The 17713-nt window shown below is 36.4% G+C and overlaps 4 protein-coding genes across 5 annotated transcripts; 3 read left to right on the forward strand and 1 right to left on the reverse strand.

Annotated features, from left to right (window-relative positions):
• Nucleotides 1-99: 99 nt before the first annotated feature.
• LOC108808916 (uncharacterized) lies at nucleotides 100-2046 on the reverse strand. Of its 2 annotated transcripts, none has more exons than XM_018581020.2 (6): nucleotides 1917-2046; nucleotides 1383-1667; nucleotides 941-1075; nucleotides 792-848; nucleotides 492-626; nucleotides 100-354 (listed from the first exon to the last, which is right to left on the reverse strand). In XM_018581020.2, exons 2-6 carry the CDS (start codon nucleotides 1662-1664, stop codon nucleotides 289-291), a joined length of 675 nt encoding a protein of 224 aa, XP_018436522.1. In that variant the 5' UTR covers nucleotides 1665-1667; nucleotides 1917-2046; the 3' UTR covers nucleotides 100-288. The 2 variants fall into 2 exon arrangements, with proteins under 2 accessions (XP_018436522.1, XP_018436521.1); XM_018581019.2 differs by having other exon boundaries at nucleotides 1888-2043.
• A 985-nt stretch (nucleotides 2047-3031) lies between these two features.
• On the forward strand, nucleotides 3032-6032 carry LOC108806229 (E3 ubiquitin ligase BIG BROTHER-related). Its single transcript, XM_018578279.2, has 7 exons — nucleotides 3032-3446; nucleotides 3528-3834; nucleotides 3921-3958; nucleotides 4874-4915; nucleotides 5110-5231; nucleotides 5311-5419; nucleotides 5831-6032. Exons 1-7 carry the CDS (start codon nucleotides 3033-3035, stop codon nucleotides 5882-5884), a joined length of 1086 nt encoding a protein of 361 aa, XP_018433781.1. The 5' UTR covers nucleotide 3032; the 3' UTR covers nucleotides 5885-6032.
• A 4177-nt stretch (nucleotides 6033-10209) lies between these two features.
• On the forward strand, nucleotides 10210-12586 carry LOC108813513 (sugar transport protein 4). Its single transcript, XM_018586090.2, has 4 exons — nucleotides 10210-10674; nucleotides 10756-11075; nucleotides 11155-11784; nucleotides 11870-12586. Exons 1-4 carry the CDS (start codon nucleotides 10542-10544, stop codon nucleotides 12329-12331), a joined length of 1545 nt encoding a protein of 514 aa, XP_018441592.1. The 5' UTR covers nucleotides 10210-10541; the 3' UTR covers nucleotides 12332-12586.
• Nucleotides 12587-13791: 1205 nt separating this feature from the next.
• Nucleotides 13792-17707, forward strand: LOC130496645 (uncharacterized). The gene is made up of 2 exons (XM_056988888.1): nucleotides 13792-14275; nucleotides 15220-17707. The coding sequence occupies exon 2, from the start codon at nucleotides 15220-15222 to the stop codon at nucleotides 17623-17625; it is 2406 nt and encodes an 801-aa protein (XP_056844868.1). The 5' UTR covers nucleotides 13792-14275; the 3' UTR covers nucleotides 17626-17707.
• The last annotated feature ends 6 nt before the right edge of the window (nucleotides 17708-17713 follow it).

Below are 17713 nucleotides of genomic sequence, written 5' to 3' on the forward strand. Positions count from 1 at the left end.
ATTATAAATCTTTTTCTTCTCTTTGTGAGATCAAATTAATGATTATGTAGGACGTGTAGGTGGGATGAGGGTGGTGGTGATTGGTTATGAGAGTTCATGTAGAGATTTGTGTCTACTTAAACTATACACACATGTAATACATGATTTGAGACATCAAATGTAGCACAAACTGCAAATAACTATCACAGAAGAGCTTTTGAAAGTGAATCTGATGACTATATTTTTAGATACAAAAGGTTTTTTTTTTTTGCTTTCTTTGGTTTAGGATTTGTAAACCGGTCGCTTTTGTTACTTGTAAATCCATTCGTTTGCTCGTCCACCTGTTGAATCCATGTCTATGAAAATGCTAACAGCCTGCATGAATAGAAAGAAATCTTTCAAACACAAAAGATTCAGTTTTTTTAAGTATAATCATATATTCAGAGTGGTCTTCTCATATGCACTGAAGTGATTTAACTGATATGTTTGTGTTTAAGGCGTAATAAGCTCACCTTCCCTATCCTGGGTCGCTCTTTGGACTTTGCTAGGCTGTTACGGATATGCGAGACCGCTCCCCAGCATTTCAACATGTTTGCTACATCGTCAAGTCTTAATATGTATTCTTCTTCGGTTAGAGGAAAAGACCTCTACGCATTGAACCAGCAGAAAGATAGAAGAAAAAGGCTTACAAGTATCACTTTTGTGTGCCAGAGATTCTTGAACGAAATAACATTAATATGGAAAACGAAAGATTATAATAATCATAAGGCTTCTTTTAGGATCAAAACATAGCAAATGATGATTCTCTTTACCTGTTCTCTGTACTTCCACATGACATTCATTGCAAGAAGATTCCTCCCCATGAACTCCTACATTAATCACATCTAAGAAACATTAAGATATGACTCTAAAATGCAAATACATAAGATCACAAACACTCTTGAATTAGGAAAAGGCATACCTTCTTGATGAGCTGAACATCATAAGATCTTCCATACTTCTGCCTGATGAGTGTTGCAAGATCTAAGCCGTTAAACGCAGAATCATCCGACCCAACCATTCTTTCAAGATTTGCCCGGTTCATATCGTTCGCTTCCTAAATACAAAACAAAAGATGCTTCAGATATGATCAGATGAATATCAAGCAATCAATAAATTCTAAACAACGGCATGCTTATTACTAATGTTGTGTATTGAAGCATTGGCAGAGATTGTAACATCAACCTAACCCCAGAAGTCATGACTTGTAATAATCTTAACAACTAGGAGAAGTTACGGTTTCACATGACTATTGAACAGAGTTCTATTATATGAGCATTGAGCACAAATAAACTATGTCTCGGTCACATCACCTGAACACTTTAATGTCAAGTCATGACTTCAGTGATAAGAATATATTATACCCTTTTAGATTTATCATCGAGTGATTCCTTTTCCTCGTCATCCGAACTATCTGGATTCATGCCGTCATCCGCAACACTGCAAAATCTTGAAAACCTTCTCCTACTACCAGTTTGCTCCTTACAAGAACTCTTCAAGCAGAGGCTATGCGAGAAAGCCAATCTTCCGGAGAAACAGGGACCGGAGTAAGGAACCTTATTAGAAAGTGTTCCTATACCGCATCGTTGTTCGTGTGTAAACGATGGTTGACAATGATGGTGATGACTTGAAACAATGCTCATCATCTCCTGTTAAGCATGTAAAAACGCCAAGCCATAAAGTTTTGCTGTAATTTATAAAGAATCTCATAGAGAATGATGCATCTAATTCTGAAACCAACAGTGAGACATAAACAAAGCAGAGAAACGTAACGTAAGCAGCCTCACTCGTTTTATCTCTTGAGAGATTTATCAAAACGGGAACAAGTGAGGTGAAATCAAAGAAGCAAAGACCATATCAAGAATTTACCTAGAAGTCGAGGGATCACGTAAGCTTACCGCCGTGAGGGAAAGCACGACGGTGATGCGGGGGAGGAGATGAGGAGAAGGAGAAATAAGAGATAAATAAAGCAGTGAATGAACGGTGAAGGAGGAGCCACAAAAAAATATATGAAATTCTTAACAAAGCAAATTTCCCTATTAAATATTGTTTTTTCGCCCATATGATAATACTTGTTTTAAAATTATAAAAACCAAAACGTCTAAAATTTAAATTCATGACTAAAAATATGAAGACAAAAGAAACCTTGCTGTTTTATAAGAAAAAAATATTTTCTTATAAATGTCCAAGATAATACTTGTTAGAAACGCAATAATTTTAATTCTGTGAGGTTCTTGATAAAAAAAAACGAGATAAAAACTGAAAAACGCAGTTGCTATATTCTAACAATATAAACTTCAAAATATTAAATACTAATAAGCAAGTTTATATGATGAATTAACCTTTAACACTAAAAAACAAACTATATATTATAGTGATTATTAAAAAAAAAGAAAAAAAGAAGAAGAATACGCCTAAGCTTTTACTCTTCTCATCAGGCCAACGTTTTGTTTACTTGCACGTTTCCGCGGAAAGTTGTGACGTCTCGCCCCTTTCTGCACATCGACACATGATATATCAGTTTTGCCTTTGCTTGGCTCGTTTTCTCTTTTCTTATAAAAAAACACTGATAAACTTGTTTTTCTTCGAGTTATATTAACTTATATCCAAGCAAATTCATGTGTGCACGGAAGCAAATTGGAATCTGGTATTAGCTCTCACTTGAATACACGGTAAGCTAAGTTCATTTCTGATAATAATAATAGATAAGTTGAAATTGAAGCTACCGAGTCCCATAGGTTATATAATATGAGTATTGTAAAATAATTTATCAATCTGAACTGAATCATTGATTTTTGGATTAGGCAAAAAAAAAAAGCTAATGAAGAACAAGAATAAAATAATTAAACAGTGTTAAACAAAGAACAAGGCCTCCATAAAATAGTGGGGAAGTTGGTGTAATTAATAAACATATGGGGTGATTTCAGAAAGAAACAAAAAAGGAGTAGGATCCTTGCAAATTAAAAGAAATAGCATAATTTCAAAATTCGAAGCACTATTTTGCCTTTCGATTCATGAATAATTCCCCTTTGGATACCAGACCCCCACACAACAATCCAATCCCCATCTCACCTCCGATTCGAAAACCCTACCTTACAATCATGGCCATGGAGAAGGACAACAACAACCACGCTAGCAACGTCGCCGTCACTGCCACCGCCGAGCAAGCCACCAAGGTTAACGACGCCGATGCACGGTTGCCGCCGGAGAATCGTCAGACCGGTGTCGTCGTCTCGGAATCCGTAAGCGGAAGCGAGAAAGGAGAGGAAGGTGCGGAGACGGCGGTTGCAGCGGTGTCTGTGGAGGATGATGATGAGAGCGGGGGATCGAGTTTGGTACCTCCCCGATCTTCCTCGGCTAGGGTTCCCTTCACTAATCTGAGCCAGATCGATTCGGATCTTGCTCTCGCTCGCACGCTCCAAGAACAGGTGTGGGCTCTTTTCTTGCGTTATTTCAGATGATGTTAGGGCTTTTCTTGATATTCGATTGTTGAATTGTTGTTTGTTCAGGAGCGGGCGTATATGATGCTGACGATGAACAGTGAGATCAGTGACTATGGGAGCTGGGAAACTGGAAGCTATGTATACGAGGAGGATGAGTTTGATGACCCCGAGGATGAGGAGGAAGACGAATACGAAACAGATGATGATCCTCAGGAAGATGTGCAAGCCAATGGAGACGATCAGGAAAATGGTGGCGCTGACACCACCGAGGAAGTTGGTTATTCAGATGATGAAACTTTTGCTAGAGCTCTTCAGGAAGCTGAGGCAAGGGAGATGGCTGATAGGTTGTCTGCCTTGACTGGGTTAGCTAATCGTGAGTACATTGTTATTGACATCACTCTCAAGTTCTCTTTGATGTGTATTGGTTTTGGGATTATGTTGAACTGTTATTGATTGCAGGGGTTGAAGTTCTAGAGGATGATGATCATACTTCTGAGGTAGGCTCCTTACACTTCTGATCTTGAGCTGTAAACACTACTGTCCAACCTTTTTTATTTATTTAGTCATATATGGGTTCAAAGGACAAAGTTGTGACATGGAACTTGCCATGATCGAAGTGATGCATCGTTCATGATTCAATATATCTACTACTATCATTCTGTCCTGGCATTAGTTTGTTTTGTTTTTGTGACAATTTAGTCTGTGGTGCTAGCCTTTTAGTCCATAGGCTTAGTTAGATACGCACTGCGTATTAGAGCATGATTATTGCAAAGATTCTTATCAAAAGTTCTTAATACACATATATGTATATATATGTATATGTATATATTATATATGCGTATGTAATTATTTGCTAAGGACTTTACGGAAATCGAAACCGAAAGTTCCTTAATTATATATGGTTTCGGTTTCCGTAAAGTCCTTAACAAACAATTACATACGCATATATAATATATACATATACATATATATACATATATGTATATTAAGGATTTTTGCTAAGAACCTTTGCAATAATCATGCTCTAAGGTACTTACTGTTTGTAGTTAAGTCAGTTAACCTTGTTCTGTCCCATGTATCATTTGATAGTCTTACTCTATGGAATGGTTTGGGGCTTTGGTACTAGGTCGTATCTAATTATTTACCGTTTATGTTACTATATAATTTTTCACAACTGTATGTTTGGAAGTCAAAATGCATTAACCAGTGTTAAAATAAAATCAATTGTATTTTGGTAGCGTTAAGTGGTCACTGTTATTGGAGAGAGTTATGCTCACACCTTGCAGCATAAGTTCTCGCTGTGGACTGAAGTTAGAATTATAATTATAGGCTAGAGAATCATACAAAGTAAGGCTTCTTGTATGTGATTTGATTCTGTTTCCGCTCACGTTATGTATGCTTTATTTTTGCAGGATGCCTGGGATGAGATGGACCCTGATGAGCTTTCATATGAGGTATGGTAACATACTTAGGTGCTATGTCTTTTGGTTCCTCTCATGATTTTCTGAAACGATTTATAGTAAACGTGAATGCTATTGTTAAAAAATGTGGGACTCTACTGTTAACATCCGTAGTGCATTTTGATGTTCAATAACTTAGATGCCCAACACGTGTCGGCTTATTTCTTTACACTATCCAATGTTTGCAGGAGTTGCTTGCGCTTGGCGACATTGTGGGAACCGAGAGTAGAGGGTTGTCAGCTGATACAATTGCATCTTTGCCTTCAAAAAGATATAAAGATGGAGAAAATCAGAACGGAACCAATGAGTCGTAATGCCCTTTTTGTCACTAATTAAGTAAACCATTTTGCATGTAGCCTGATAATTAACTTTTTGAGATGCTTATGCAGGTGTGTTATATGTCGTCTAGACTATGAGGATGACGATGACTTGATACTGCTTCCATGCAAACATTCTTACCACTCGGAGTGCATTAATAACTGGTTGAAGATAAACAAGGTATGTCTTTCAATAGAAGGATCCTGTTAGAGAAGATAATATCATTCAGTTATTGTAGTCAGCTATGCGAAACTTGACAAACATAATTAGGAAGACTGTTTGAACTGTCTTTTTCTACTGACACATACCCTTTTGGTAAGGATAAGATATATTCATGCTAGAAAACCGCCTCAGCAGCTGATAATACCACAACAACTGTGTATAGCTGGAAACTTTATGGTCTGTAGATATGTAGAACATACAGACTGTAATCTCATGTTTTTGTTGAGTTTATGGATTGCGTTTGTACTAAGACTACCTACAGTATGCGATCATGTCATCAACTTCCACGGGAACTAGAAACAATTATCTATATTTCTCAGCTTTTAGACAAGCAGTTGTAGAAATTGAGGATTATCGTCTATTCTGCAGATTTGTCCTGTATGCAGCGCAGAAGTTTCAACTTCCTCAGCTGGACAAAGCTGAATAGCAAAGGAAGGGATATCCAGAAAAAGATCATAAGCTAAGAACTCCATTACCTTTGTTGTCTGTTTGTACACTGTATAAACTAAACCATCATCAGATTTTTTTGTGGATCCTTCAAATAATCTGAATCTCATCTTCTTGCACTCTAGTATCTTCTTTCATCTGTTTCTGTATTTGCGCTATCGGGATATGGGAAACAACTATGATTCGATCTGTTTTTTTAATAGCTAGAAATAATATCCAATTATAGAACTTTGGTATTCAGACTGGAGAGATAGATCAAAAACGTTTAGGTCTGAAATCTTTGAAACTTGTCTTGTTACCTAAGATGAATGTTTTGTTGTTCTCTTTGGAACAAGAACACAACGACTGTAGTATTGGTCGGTACATGACAAGCTGGCGAGTGGAGTTGCACCAATGGTCGTATGCTGGGGTGAGATGGGGCCACTCGGTGGCCGTGATTGAGAAATCTTGGAGCCAATTTGTGAGCAAGATTTCTTGGTCTATTGCAGGCAATGTCGAGATATATTTTTCTATGGCTCGTTCGACCTCAACTTCTCATAACCTGTCAGAACGGGAAATGCTACCTCAAGCCTTGCGTGACTGAACAGTGGTAGCCAATTTGCAAAGGAGCCTGAACATCAATTGTCCCGGAAGTTGTGTGCTGTATCCTGCCAACTCTCCCATTAAGAGCGGTGCAAGCCATATGTGACGGTTTGTAAAAAAAAAACAGACCATGTCGAGATTGAGTATATAGTGTTTTTTTGTACGACAACAATCTAACAGAAACTAGTTTGCAACTAACTGAACTACTCTGTATTTTTTAGTTATCTGGAACCTAAAAAAACTCATGAAATCGAAAATAAACAAAGTTCAACTGAACAAATAAATAAACTCATGAAATCGAAAATAAACAAAGTTCAACTGAACAAATAAATAAATAATGCAAATACTTACCAGAAATCTGAAGTCTGAACCATAAGGCCTTCAACCCTAGCAGCAGCCGTAAGAGGCAAGGAAGCTAAACCGGAAATAACTCCACCGCACCATCGCGCCTTATACTATCCGTCATCCACAACAGCTCCTCAGCCACCGCCAGTTCAACATCATTCTCCTGTGAATCACCGGCTCTTACCAACGCAAACTCCTTTCTCTTACTCTGTGATAATGGTTATTTACTGATTTACTATATTGATTTGGAATTGGGATATTCGAATAATTATGTATTGTTGGTTTGGGGATATCTCTTGGTGCGTGTAGTTGATATGAACATTATGACGGTCAAAATGATTTTCAGAAGATGTCTTCCAGAATAATTAGGGTATGGGATACAACTGATTCTGAACATATGTGGTGGACTACATGCCATTTCTGATAGCTTTTTTGTAAAAGCCATTTCTGATAGCTACAAGAGTAACAACAAACATGCTCGCTTCTCTATCCTTTTACCGGCGAAGCGTCGCATTCTAACGTTTAGAAAAATTTCCGAGAAGGGACGTCGGAGGCATTCACATGTCGTTTTATGAACCATACCCCAAAAGTCATCCCCATATAGAAAGGAAAACCTTTTATTTTCGGTAAGGTTCTATGCAAATTAGTTATAGAAGGGCATATATTATACACGTACGATTGTTTAATTGTCTTGCATTCAAAAATTGTTCTCCCCCTTAATTTTTTGTTTGCCTATTTTATTTTATTCTTTGTTTTGAGTTATTGTTTTTTTCTGTCATCAGCAAAATTTTTTTTTCACCGGTAATAATAGTTCATTAAACCAAAGGAGATACATGGGTGGAATACTTGAACACAAATGTTTGTTTAGATGAATTTGAAAAATCTAGAATATAAAACAAATATCAGAAAGCCAAGTTGACTTACCATGTGACTGGATCCCCTAGTTTGTCTTGTTCTAAGGCTTTACGTATGTAATCTTTTTTTTTTTTTTGAAGTTTTTTACGTATGTAATCTTTGCATCAACGTTACAACTAATTTCTTTTTGTGTTGAAATCAGTTGCTTTAAATATAAACAATCAACACCATATCCATAAATAATAAAATGAAAGATGTAACCAAGTATAAAGTTTGCTGATCCTTGTGAAAATGATCAATGTACGAAACAATATCTGATAAGTCGAAGAAGACTGTGACTGATCCGAGTTCAGTATAGCGTACATGACGGCAGGCAAACCGAAAAGGATCAGCTCTACGCTTTATACCGGTTTTGAGGCCATACGCTTTATTCTATGTAGCAAATTTAAGCCTATATATCACACTGTTTTACATAGGGGTGTTCAATCCGGATATCGATTCGGTTTCGGTTCGGTTTTTTCGGTTTTTCGGTATTTCGGTTAGTAAAATATAACTACCATTCTAAATCCATATTTACATCGGTTCGGTTCGGTTTATATACTGTCGGTTTTCGGTTTATTCGGTTTTATACCAAAAAACATAATTCTTTATTTTGTGATCCTATTATATGAATTTTAGAGTCATGTTGTCAGCATAGTCATTTATTAAAAAATATTATATGTTTAAATAAAAGAACAAAAAATAAAAAACGCTTATACCATCTAATAAAATAATCAAATTTAGAATTAAAATCAAAGCTCAAAATTTTGAATAAAAGTAAATTAAAAACAAAACAGAAACACGAAACACTAAAGAAAATTTTTCTACTCTTCCATATTTAGCGTTCATCAAATTCATGTTTCTTCGATTGAACACGAATCTCTGTTCATTTATAGATTAAAAAAAGTTGTGAAAAATTTCTACGATTGTTGTCCATCAAATTTATAATCTTTATTTCAATTTAGTCAATGCTAAAATAAAGCAAAAAGATCAAAAAGAAGACTAAAAAATAAGAAGCATCGGTTGCGATGAATTGTTATTCAATTATTCTTCAAATGTTTTACAAATCATGACTTCTTTATTACTGTAAAAAATATGGTAATAGTTATTAACAAACAAATTAACTTATGATTTTCATACGTCGTTATAAAATTACATATTTACATGTTTCTATTTTTGATCGGTTTTATTCGGTTTATTCGGTTTTATCGGTTATATACCAAACCATATCCAAATCCTACGGTTTTTAGAAAATTACATCCATTCGGTTTGTATGGTATATACCAAATCCAAACCATATTGTCTATTTCGGTTCGGTTCGGTTCGGTACGGTTCGGTTTTGCCATATTGAACAGCCAAGTTTTACAGGAAAAAGGTTTTTAAGAATATCGCCTATACAAAATATTTATTACTTTTACATCAATAATACAAAATATGACGAAAGATTGTGGAAACATGATGAAAATAATGTAACGCGACGAGTTCTGACTTTTCCAATGTAAACTAGAGGAGTACAGAGCAACTGAGCAACCGAAGATTACGACAATACGAACGGAAATATTTAATTTTCCATATATAAAATAGTGATAGTCAACATTTTGTTTGCATATCGTAATCAATATCCCCACAGGTCCAACTGTTTTTTAATTACAATGTTTGAATATCCTCTAACACAGAAATAGTATCTTTCCATTTCAACCAATTTGACGTCCGATGCTCTTAATTAATAATGAATAAATTTATTAGATATTTAAACTAAAGTTTGTCACATTCGTGGATAATATAAAGACGTTAACATTCAATCAGATGGATGCATGCATGTGAATGGAAAGGCTGTTCACGAGTAAAAAAGGTTATTTACGTTTCAAATGACCTCAAAGTTTGGATAGAGATTTGACAATTCCGTACCAGTACTTTTGAATCCAAAAGATAAGAAAAGAACTAAAAGATCTCTTTTATTAGGTAGAAAATTGAAAATAGTTTTTGGATATAATTCTATAAGGAAAAAAAATCGGATTCAAAGAGATTTTTCTTTTTTGATCAGCCATCTGATTCAAAGATCTTATCTCATTTAATGACAAGTTGGAAGTTTATAACCAAAAATAAAAAGAAAATCATATCTAAAATCAAAAATAGCTGCGGTATTTTCTGTCCATTGACTGGGTTTAGCGGGCGTTTACTCATTTACTATCAAAAAAATCAATTAAAGATATCAAAATTTAATTTAATTGAGTCAAGATTGTAGTTCTTGTTACAAAGTAAAGAGATTGTTTATTATTTTATAACGACTTTTATGTAATAGTTATGTGTTCTCTGGCGTTAAATTCGTAAACTGTCCCAAGTATTATTGAGTAATTGATTTATTTTTCATTATAACTCATATACTTTTCAACAAAAAAAAAGAACAATATTACACTAAATTAAATTAAATAAATAAATAAAAACTGTATAAAGACACGAGATTTGTGGTAAGTAGATAAGATCCAGAGGAATATACAAGTGGAAGAAGAACAACAGCTGTTCTTTCTTGTCCGACCACAGAGTCAGCCGACAGTTAAAATTTCAATCCTATAAATTTCAACTTTTCTTCTCCATTTTCAAAAATCAAATCTTCTCTTTCCTTACTCGAATGCTCTTTTTAGAACCAGATCTACCACCAGTCATCTGAGAGATACACATTACAAACACCAAGAAGAAGAAGAAGAGGGCTACGAAGAGCTAGATCTGCTCTGTTTGTTCCTCTGTCTTAAACAGAGAAGTCAATTAAACGTCTCTTTGAGCAAGATCAACTCTCTTTTGTCAAATCGGAGAAATGGCCGGAGGTTTCGTAAGTCAAACGCCGGGGGTTCGTAATTATAATTACAAACTGACACCGAAAGTGTTCGTAACATGTTTCATCGGTGCCTTTGGTGGTCTCATCTTCGGATACGATCTCGGGATCTCAGGTTTTTCCTTTTCTCCTCAGATTCGTCAAGTCTTTTTGATCGGGTGAATAATTCTAGGGTTATTTTTTGTATTGCTTGTAGGAGGGGTAACCCAAATGAAGCCGTTCTTGAAGAAGTTTTTCCCTGACGTGCGCAAGAAGATGCAGAGCGCACACCAGGACGAGTACTGTCGTTTCGATAGTCAGCTTCTCACTCTCTTCACTTCCTCTCTCTACCTAGCGGCTTTGGTCTCTTCCTTATTCGCTTCCACCATAACCCGACTTTTCGGAAGGAAATGGTCTATGTTCCTCGGTGGTTTCACCTTCTTCGTCGGCTCTGCTTTCAATGGCTTTGCTCAAAACATCGCCATGCTTCTCGTCGGTCGTATTCTACTCGGTTTCGGTGTCGGATTCGCCAACCAAGTAAGTTTTATTTTTGTTAACTTGACGAAGAAGCAACAACGGGCGCTTGTACTAATCGGTTTTGTTTTTTTGGTTTCAGTCTGTTCCGGTTTATCTGTCGGAAATGGCACCTCCGAATCTAAGAGGAGCCTTCAACAATGGGTTTCAAGTAGCGATTATTTTCGGTATCGTTGTTGCAACCATCATCAACTACTTCACTGCACAGCTGGAAGGCAACATCGGATGGAGAATCTCACTAGGGTTAGCTTGTGTCCCTGCGATGATGATTATGATCGGAGCTTTGATCCTTCCTGATACTCCCAACTCTCTCATCGAACGTGGCTTTACCGAAGAGGCTAAGAAAATGCTCCAATCTATCAGAGGAACCAATGAAGTCGATGAAGAGTTTCAAGATCTTGTTGATGCGAGTGAAGAGTCTAAGCAAGTGAAACACCCGTGGAAGAACATCATGCTTCCTCGTTACAGACCACAGCTGATCATGACTTGCTTCATTCCTTTCTTCCAGCAGCTTACCGGAATCAACGTCATTACATTTTATGCGCCTGTTCTGTTCCAAACCCTAGGGTTCGGTAGCAAAGCCTCGCTCTTGTCGGCTATGGTGACGGGAATCATCGAGCTCTTGTGTACGTTTGTCTCTGTTTTCACTGTGGATAGGTTTGGAAGAAGGGTCTTGTTCCTCCAGGGAGGTATCCAGATGCTTATCTCTCAGGTATCACAAAACCCCTAACTCTAACCCTATTTTACGTTTCTTGTCAAACACTCAATTGAGAAAAAAATCATCATGTGTGATGCAGATCGCTATTGGAGTCATGATTGGTGTCAAATACGGAACTGTTGGAACAGGGAGCATAGGGAAATCAGATGCTAATCTGATCGTGGCGCTGATCTGCATCTATGTAGCTGGTTTCGCCTGGTCATGGGGACCGTTGGGATGGCTGGTGCCTAGTGAGATATCTCCACTAGAGATCCGATCAGCAGCTCAAGCCATTAATGTAGCGGTCAACATGTTCTTCACATTCCTTGTAGCTCAGCTCTTCCTCACAATGCTCTGTCACATGAAGTTTGGACTATTCTTCTTCTTCGCCGTGTTCGTCTTTATAATGACGATATTTATCTACTTGATGTTGCCTGAGACGAAGAATGTACCAATAGAAGAGATGAACAGAGTGTGGAAGGCACACTGGTTCTGGGGAAGGTTTATACCTGATGAAGTTGTTGGTGTTAGTGCTGCTGAGATGCAACAAAAGTCTGTATGATGAAATATATTTTTCTTTGGGCAAAAGACTAAGAAAAAAACTGAAAAGGGAAAGATGATTAATTAAGAGGATGAAGTTACAATGAAATGTTATTCCTGAATGAAAGCTGCTCTGTTGTTTTATGCAGAGACTTAGATTTTTGTTTATTCTTTCTTCTTGCTCAATGTTTCTTTGTTGCAACTGTAAGTTGGGCCTAAAGAAATTTAAGTAAACAAAAAAATACGTATAGAAAGTGAAATCAGTTATGTTTTTGTACTCTTATAGTCTTATTTAACATTTTTGTGACTATTTGAGAACTAAAGAGTTCTAATGCAAAAGCAAGAAACTTGTCATCAATAGATTAAAAAAAGCCATCAGTAGATATTTCAGTTTATCCTAAAGGATTACCACAGATTTTTAAATCATTACACTTTAAAAATCATTATTTAAAATAATTCTAATAGCAGTCAATGGAGGATAAATTTTAAATTCTAAATTTAGTAGCACTAATTTTAAAAAGTGTTTCAAATTTATATGTGAATAATAAAAACTTGTTATTTTAATATAATTACTTCAAATTTTGTATTAAGTAGATCAGTTTGATTTATCGGCTTTACACATACTTTCTTGTATTATTAGACATGTCAATTAGGGTCGAACCCCGCAGTCGGAACCCGTCTAGCCCTAAAATTATCGGGCTTGGATCTATACTATTAAAGCAGATGCATGTTTGTAAATCTGCCCCTGAAATTTCTAAATAATTAGAAAAATTGCATGTATTTTTTCCAACATTATTTGCAATCAATCAAAAGTCATTATTTTGTAATTACATTAAAAATATTTAAAATAATTCAATTCTTAGTCTTTTTGAAAATTTTGTTTCCTAAATGTTTGTACCATATTTTTCTAAGAAGTATTTCACATTATTAATTATTTGAAAGCATTTATTAAACGAAATCTCAAAATAAAATCAAGTTGAAATAACAAATGATTAAATCAACAAAATCATAATACGAGTATGAATTATCTCAACTCCTTAAAAAATAGTTTCATTTAAAATAAAAACTAAGTCACATAAACTAAATTAAATAAAATTATAGAAAATGTTTTGAAATGCACAAATGAATTTTTCAATACAAAAGTGTTGAAGATATAAAAGATTTTATTTAAATTGAAAAAATCAGTGTAAAATAAGTTTAGTTTTGGTCTAAATAAATAAAATAATATGACGGGTTATAATTATTTAGAGTCTTCTAAAATTTAGTCATATTTAAAATAATAAAAATAAGTCATATAAGTAAATTTAAAATAAATTTAATAAAAAGTTAAAATATATAATTTATCAGAAATCATAATTTTTATTACTTCCAACAAAAAATATACCCGCCTTTTTTAAGGGCGGGTCAAAATCTAGTTTAGTTTTATAATCCAAAAAAATTGGGTCTTTGAGGCTAAGCCCATTTGGGCTTTAGATATTTTGAAGGGCTTATTGCAAAAGTGACTCAAAACTTGAATTCAAACAGAAAACTAACCTTTTCTTTTGACTCATTTTTTTTTTGAGTTTTTAACCCCACATCTGCATTTTATCTACGAAAATGCCATTAACCCTTTTTTTTTTTTTTTTCGAAAATGGCTTCTTTACTGTCTCAACCTCATTTTCTTCAAGTATTTACAATATTGCCACTGCCATGAATAGTGGGAACAACCTTGTACGAACTGTTTGGAGCTTTTAATGCCCTTTAATGCACGTAAATCTCTTTACACTCTCTCTGTTTCAATTGTTATGAACTAAAAACAACATTTCTTTCACTTTCTCTCCATATTCATCCAAAAAACTGAAGCTTTTGATTCAAAATTGTTTGGAGCCATATTTCTTTCGTTTTGACTTACGGTTGCTTTCGTTTGAGGTTCTGGGTGGTTGGAGAAGACCCTGTGTGCAAACAAAGTCATCTCACCTAGTTGAAGGTACGAATTTGAATTTTTTTCAAAATCTGTTCGCGTAGAAGACTTACAAGTAAGTCATCTGTATGTAGAAGACTTACTGATGAGTCTTCTGGTCAAACGGACGACTTAAACTAAGTCGTCCAGCTTTGTTTGGTGAAAAAAAACAGTCCAGACGACTTATATATAAGTCGTCTACGAGAAACAGGCTAGTTTTGCATTTGACCGAATCGTGTCAGATCTTTGACTATTTCTGGACGACTTATAATTCAGTCGTCTCTCGGAAAGTTAAAATTTCAATATTTTATTAAACTAGACGACTTACGTGTAAGTCGTCTTAGGTTAGTTTTGTAGTTGAAAAATAAAACTTCATAATTTAATTTTTACCAGACGACATAATATAAAGTCGTCCCGTCAGAAGACTTAATTTAAAGTCGTCCGGGGAAAGCAAAGTCGTCCAGAATTTTTCCCAATTAAGTCGTCCAAACCTTGCTTATCCCGGACGACCTTAAATTAAGTCGTCTAGCTGGACGACTTTTAGTTAAGTCGTCTGGAGAAAGTTAAATTTCAAGTTTTATTTTTCAATTACAAAACTAACCTGGGACGACTTACGTGTAAGTCGTCTAGTTTGAATAAAATATTGAAATTTTTACTTTCCAGAGACGACTGATTTATAAGTCGTCCAGAAATAGTCAAAGATCTGACACGATTCGGTCAAATGCAAAACTAGCCCGTTTTTCGTAGACGACTTATATATAAGTCGTCTGAAATTTTTTTTTTAACAAACAAAGCCGGACGACTTAGAATTAAGTCGTCCCTTTTAATTTTCAATTGCAAAAGTGACCTCTTTAGACGACTTACCTTTAAGTCTTCTGGACGACTTAAATCTAAGTCGTCTGCGATAATGTTTGTTGAACTTCTTCATTTTCTCTATGTTTACTAATGTGTTTTATTTTGAATATTTGCAGATGATTTTTAAGTTACATGCAGTGTATGGAGAATGGTTGTTGAGAGATTTCCGTTGGGATTTTGTGGTTGATGATCTCAAAGGAGCAAGATTGTTTTTATTGAATGAAGATTCAACACATGCTGAACTTGTTGCAATGGCTCAAGAAGATTATAACCTGGACATGAGATCAGTGACTGTGGAGATTAGCTACTCATTACCAGCAGAAATGATGATGACTCCAAGCAGTCCTCCCATTCATGTTACAAGTGATAGACAAGTTCGAAACTTGCTCGAGATACTCAAAACGCATAGAGTATGTCTTTGTGTATCAAGCCGCAGCAAGGTGGAAACGGTTTCAGAGAAAAGAGAAGAAGCTGGTGAATGGGAAGAAGATGTTGGTGATAATGATGAAGCTGGTGAATGGGAAGAAGATGTTGGTGATAATGATGAGGCTGATGAATGTTTTGAAGATGTTGGTGATAATGAGTCTGTTGAAGATGAAAATCAAGATGGGGAGGAGGAAAATGGGGAGGAGGAAAATGGGGAGGAGGATGCTGATAACACTATTGTTGGTGAAACGGATCAGAATGGTGGGGATTACAGTCTTTATGGAAAGGTTCTAGATGAGGACGAGGAAGATGATGATAATATTTGTTTTGAAGAAATTGAAAAGACATATGCTAAGACAAATGCTATTGAAGGAGGAAAATCGGATTGTACCAGCATCTATGTCAACCAGAGTTTTGTTAGCAAGGATGCACTGCTTTCAGAGCTGCGGTTGACAGCAGTGAGGGGTAGGTTTTCTTTCAGAATATACAAATCAACAAAAACTCTCCTTGTGGCAATATGTCGGGTTAGCGGTTGTGGATGGAAGATCAGAGCGAGTGTGAAACATGGGTCAAACACGTTTTGGGTAACAAAGTATGTGGAAAAACATTTATGCTCAATTGGAGACCGAATCGCTCAGCGGAGACACTGTACTCCAAAGTATGTTGGTAGTCTTTTCATTGATCGTGTTGGGATCATTGATGGGATAACTCCACAGCATATCACTGATGCAATGAAGAACATGTTTGGCATGACGCTTGATTACACCACTTCATACAGAGCACTGTTATATGCACAGAAATTGGTGAGAGGATCAGCAGAAGAAGGGTATTCGCGTCTGCCTTCATATCTCGAGCAAATCTCCATTGCAAATCCTGATTCTATCACGGCTATAGAACTTGATTCTGAGAAAAGATTTAAGTATCTATTTCTCTCTTTTGGAGCTTCTATCAAAGGTTTTAAGTATCAGAGAAGGGTCATTGTGGTGGATGGAACTCACCTAAGTGGAAAGTATGGAGGTGTTATGTTAGTTGCAGCCGCACAAGATGGCAATTTTCAGATATTCCCATTGGCTTTTGGGATCGTGGATGCTGAAGATGAACCTTCTTGGGAATGGTTTTTCACAAAATTGGCTAGTTGTATATCTCATGACAAGCCTCTGGTGATAGTCTCTGACCGGCACGCGGCCATTAAAAGTGCGTGTGAGAAGGTGTTTCCTTGGGCAACCCGAGGAATATGTTATTATCACCTTCAAGATAACATTGTCAAAAAGTTTAAAGGGAAACATCTCATGTACTTGGTGAAAGGGGCTGCTTATGCGCACACGGTTCACGATTTTAACCGGTACATGGCTGAGATACGGAGTGCAAACCCGGAACTTGCAACGTATTTGGAGAAGGCCGACGCCAAGCTATGGTCAAGGGTTTATTGTAAGGGGAACAGGTTCAACATAAAAACAAGCAACATCGCTGAATCTATTAATTCCGCACTGAAGCGAGCAAGAGGATTTCCGATTCCGTTCCTGCTGGAGTTCATAAGGCAGAAGTTAGGAAAATGGTATTGGAAAAGGAGACAAGATGCTTTGAGTCTCCCAACTGTACATAGCCGGGGTGTTGAATACTTGCTTGCTGTTCGATCAGAGATAGCGGATACGATGACGGTCGAACCAATTGATGGATGGCGTTTCTTTGTCAAAGGTGGCAAAATGGACTGTGCGGTTGATTTGGAACATGTAAAGTGTGGTTGTGGTGTCTATGGAGTGGAGAAAATACCTTGCTCTCATGCTATAGCAGCTGGAACACATGCTGGTGTGCATATCGACACACTTGTATGTCCACTTTACTCAAAGAATCATCTGTATGCAGGATACTCAGAGAATATATATCCTATCGTGTCACAACATATTGAGGAACGAGAATGCTTTCCTCCAAACGTAAAGCGTGGTCCGGGGAGACAGAAGAAATCAAGATGGCAATCTTGGTTGGAGCTATCTAGGATGAGGGGACACAAACCCAGGAAGAAACACAGGGCACGGAGATGCTCAAACTGCAAGGAAACTGGCCATACGAAACCACAATGTACACAACCAGTTGACTAGTTGTCCAGACGACCTAAATATAAGTCGTCCAGTCTTGATTACCCGTCCAGACGACTAATTTCTAAGTCGTCCAGTGTTTCGTCTACCT

The sequence above is a fragment of the Raphanus sativus genome, chromosome 6, assembly GCF_000801105.2.
Source record: "Raphanus sativus cultivar WK10039 chromosome 6, ASM80110v3, whole genome shotgun sequence".
NCBI lineage: Eukaryota > Viridiplantae > Streptophyta > Magnoliopsida > Brassicales > Brassicaceae > Raphanus > Raphanus sativus.

Excerpts from the sequence above, each read along its gene's own strand:
- LOC130496645 (XM_056988888.1), top strand. The coding sequence starts at position 15,220 with ATGATTTTTAAGTTACATGCAGTGTATGGAGAATGGTTGTTGAGAGAT.
- LOC108808916 (XM_018581020.2), bottom strand. The coding sequence starts at position 1,664 with ATGATGAGCATTGTTTCAAGTCATCACCATCATTGTCAACCATCGTTT. Across the intron at positions 627-791 it reads TGTGGAAGTACAGAGAACAG|AGGTCTTTTCCTCTAACCGA; the intron begins GTAAAGAGAATC and ends TTCAATGCGTAG. Across the intron at positions 355-491 it reads AGCGACCCAGGATAGGGAAG|GCTGTTAGCATTTTCATAGA; the intron begins GTGAGCTTATTA and ends CTATTCATGCAG.
- LOC108806229 (XM_018578279.2), top strand. The coding sequence starts at position 3,033 with ATGAATAATTCCCCTTTGGATACCAGACCCCCACACAACAATCCAATC. Across the intron at positions 3,447-3,527 it reads CTCGCACGCTCCAAGAACAG|GAGCGGGCGTATATGATGCT; the intron begins GTGTGGGCTCTT and ends TTGTTTGTTCAG. Across the intron at positions 3,835-3,920 it reads CTTGACTGGGTTAGCTAATC|GGGTTGAAGTTCTAGAGGAT; the intron begins GTGAGTACATTG and ends TATTGATTGCAG.
- LOC108813513 (XM_018586090.2), top strand. The coding sequence starts at position 10,542 with ATGGCCGGAGGTTTCGTAAGTCAAACGCCGGGGGTTCGTAATTATAAT. Across the intron at positions 10,675-10,755 it reads ATACGATCTCGGGATCTCAG|GAGGGGTAACCCAAATGAAG; the intron begins GTTTTTCCTTTT and ends TATTGCTTGTAG. Across the intron at positions 11,076-11,154 it reads GTGTCGGATTCGCCAACCAA|TCTGTTCCGGTTTATCTGTC; the intron begins GTAAGTTTTATT and ends TTTTGGTTTCAG.